The sequence below is a fragment of the Verticillium alfalfae genome, genomic scaffold, assembly GCF_000150825.1.
Source record: "Verticillium alfalfae VaMs.102 supercont1.3 genomic scaffold, whole genome shotgun sequence".
Classification (NCBI taxonomy): Eukaryota; Fungi; Ascomycota; class Sordariomycetes; order Glomerellales; family Plectosphaerellaceae; genus Verticillium; species Verticillium alfalfae.
In genome coordinates this window covers 1,086,365-1,088,827 of record NW_003315036.1, presented here as the reverse complement: position 1 = coordinate 1,088,827, position 2,463 = coordinate 1,086,365, and the positions used below count along the sequence as shown (strand labels likewise).

Sequence of the window (2,463 nt, the reverse complement as noted above, 5' to 3'; positions counted from 1 at the left end):
GAGCGGTTAGGTTGTGGTGAAATCTCAGTTCTTGGAGCTTGTGGTGGTAGGGAGTAGTCAGCAAGCACGCTGTCAGTCGTCTCAGCCTTGAGCCACGGCCTGACTCGGTCTTTCCAGTGCCAGTGAGTGGTGTCACGGTCGGAGCCGAATGACACGGGGGGCTGCACAACGAACAACAAAAGTGGCGCACCTGCGTCTGTCATTCCACGATGTGATTCGCAGCTCAACATTGGTCATGCTGAGCTGATGTGACTTTCGCCATCAGTGAACATAAGCTGTTGTACCTGAATTCGCGCCACCTTTTTGAGTTCGCATTCAAATTGTTGGCGGAGCCCTCAGAGTCTGGCGGTTGGTTGATGTTTGATGCTTTTCGAGGTGAATAGGCAATGGCTCATCGCGAACCCTCCCTTAGCATCAGCAAGGGTGGTCAGCGGCTTCTTGAAGTGAGCCCTCGTCCGTCCCGTGGAGGAGTTGAGGCAGCGCTGTTGCCAAGAAGCCGAGAAATTTCGGGGGGACCCAGTTGAAGCCAGTCAGATGGGGGAAACCGACTGGATGTGGCAGCGCACAGCCTGGCTGGCTGATTTCCACGAATGGAGCAGAATTGGAAAAGGGTTGTCCGAGTCGGGAGGTTCCCGTAATTTCGAATTGCTTGAGCTGTGGACGTGACAAACAAGCAGCTTAGAGGCCATGCGAGTGACAGAGGCCGCTGCTCTCATGCTGGAACTGCATCATGTCCTCTGCGCTGGATACGGCATCAGCCCTACACCACGGAATAGCCTCCGTGACGGCGAATTCCCGACTTGGGTTGTGGCTGTCGATAGCGCCAGCGATACATCCAGTGTCACACCAATCTTCTTCCACCCACCCAGGTAACGTCTGCATGCACTGTCGTCATAACGCTACCTGCTCAGCAACATCAGACAAAACAGACCGGCATGTGGCCCTGCGTAGCCCGTAGGTCAGCGCCATGAACAAACCTAAGCAAGAACCGAGGAACCGTGACGGCGCTTCTGTGTCTATTCTCATCACGACGAAGATGGGACGCCAAGCATCAATGACCCTCGTCTGAGGCTTCCTGTGTCTGGGAAGGACAGGTCCGCACTGGCGACATGGGGAACGGAACGGAGCAGTCGAGGGCGAGGCAAGGCAACCGAATGGCCTCTGCCCAGTGCCGCCCAGGTCAGGCACCAGCCCCGGGCGTTTGACGACGAGGCCGGCGTGGGTTTGCTGGCCTGACAGGGCAAGAGGTCCGGCGCGAGTCCCAACCTGGGGGCGCTTGGGCAGCCCGGTCGTCTTGAGCCGAGGCTGCTGGGACAAGCGAGCAGTGAGTGTGGGTTCGTTCGATGGGTGTCTGGCCAGGACCCATTGATCCACGAAAGTGCCGAGGGGCAAAATGTGCGATGATGGCATTGAAGTCCCCGGAGATTGACCCCTGGACACGAGGCATGGACCCGGGCACGCTGCGGCGGACCATGATGTGGCCCAAGCCAGCCCGGCGTACGGTCCGGAAAAAGCTGGACTGATCATCGTTCGGGGGTGAAGGCGGCCCATGTGCTCCCAAGGGACTGACAGGCGGTCTTTGGTCAGGTTCAGGCGGGTAGTTGGTGGTTGCCCAACCATCGTTGTACGTTCTCACATACCGTAGGAGGGGGTTGACGTTTTCTGTTCAGACAGGATTGGTGAGAATGAAGGATGACTTCTTTTCTCGGTTCTGGTGCATATCTCTTGGTCAGATACTGTGGTCAAGAGAATACCAATCATGAGGAAGTCGATGAAGCAGTATAGAGATGTTTCGCCCCAACCCTGTTGGGTGCTGTTGGTGGTGAACAGGCAGGAGAAGCCCTTCCAGGGCAGCTGGCAGGCCCCATGTTTTGAACGTTGCAGCCGCAGCGGGGGGGGGGGGCGCTACAGGACATCCCAGTCAGAACCGACCAGCACGGGGCACACTTGTTCCTCCCTCCATTCAGGGTGTCTCTGCCCCACTACCCACTGACAGCACCGCTCAATCTCTCACAGCTGTCTCCGACGTTCGACGATGGCCGGTGGAAGCAGCCTTAACATCCATTCATGAGAAGGAGTGGGTGGTCGTCACGCGCGGGGCCTTTAGGAGACGGATAGTTAATGAACAACATGCCTAGGATATATACTCTTCGCATGCACATGTAGACCAAGGGGACTTTCAGCCCTGTGAGATGGCACCGGATGACCAGGATCGAATTCCACCGACAGTCGACCGAGTCATCTGCGGTAGATCTAGATCATTTACGAGCCGGAGGGCCGGACAGCTCCCCGATGTCTAGGACCAGCGAGTCCCTAGTTGCTCATTCTTGTCCCGGTCGTCCGGCCTTTCTTCTGCTGCTGGTGAGCGTCCTCGTATGGCTCGCTCGCTGGCATCAGCAAAATCTGGGTTGCGCGTTGATCGTGAAAATGATCCCCGCTTCTGGTGCTGCCTCACTCCTGGAA

The 2,463-nt window shown here is 57.2% G+C and overlaps 1 protein-coding gene across 1 annotated transcript; it reads right to left on the bottom strand.

Annotated features, from left to right (window-relative positions):
• Positions 1–678: 678 nt before the first annotated feature.
• Positions 679–1,620, bottom strand: VDBG_02856 (predicted protein; the record flags this gene model as incomplete). Its single annotated transcript, XM_003006671.1, has 2 exons — positions 679–811; positions 932–1,620. 2 exons carry the CDS (start codon positions 1,618–1,620, stop codon positions 679–681), a joined length of 822 nt encoding a protein of 273 aa, XP_003006717.1.
• Positions 1,621–2,463: the final 843 nt, after the last annotated feature.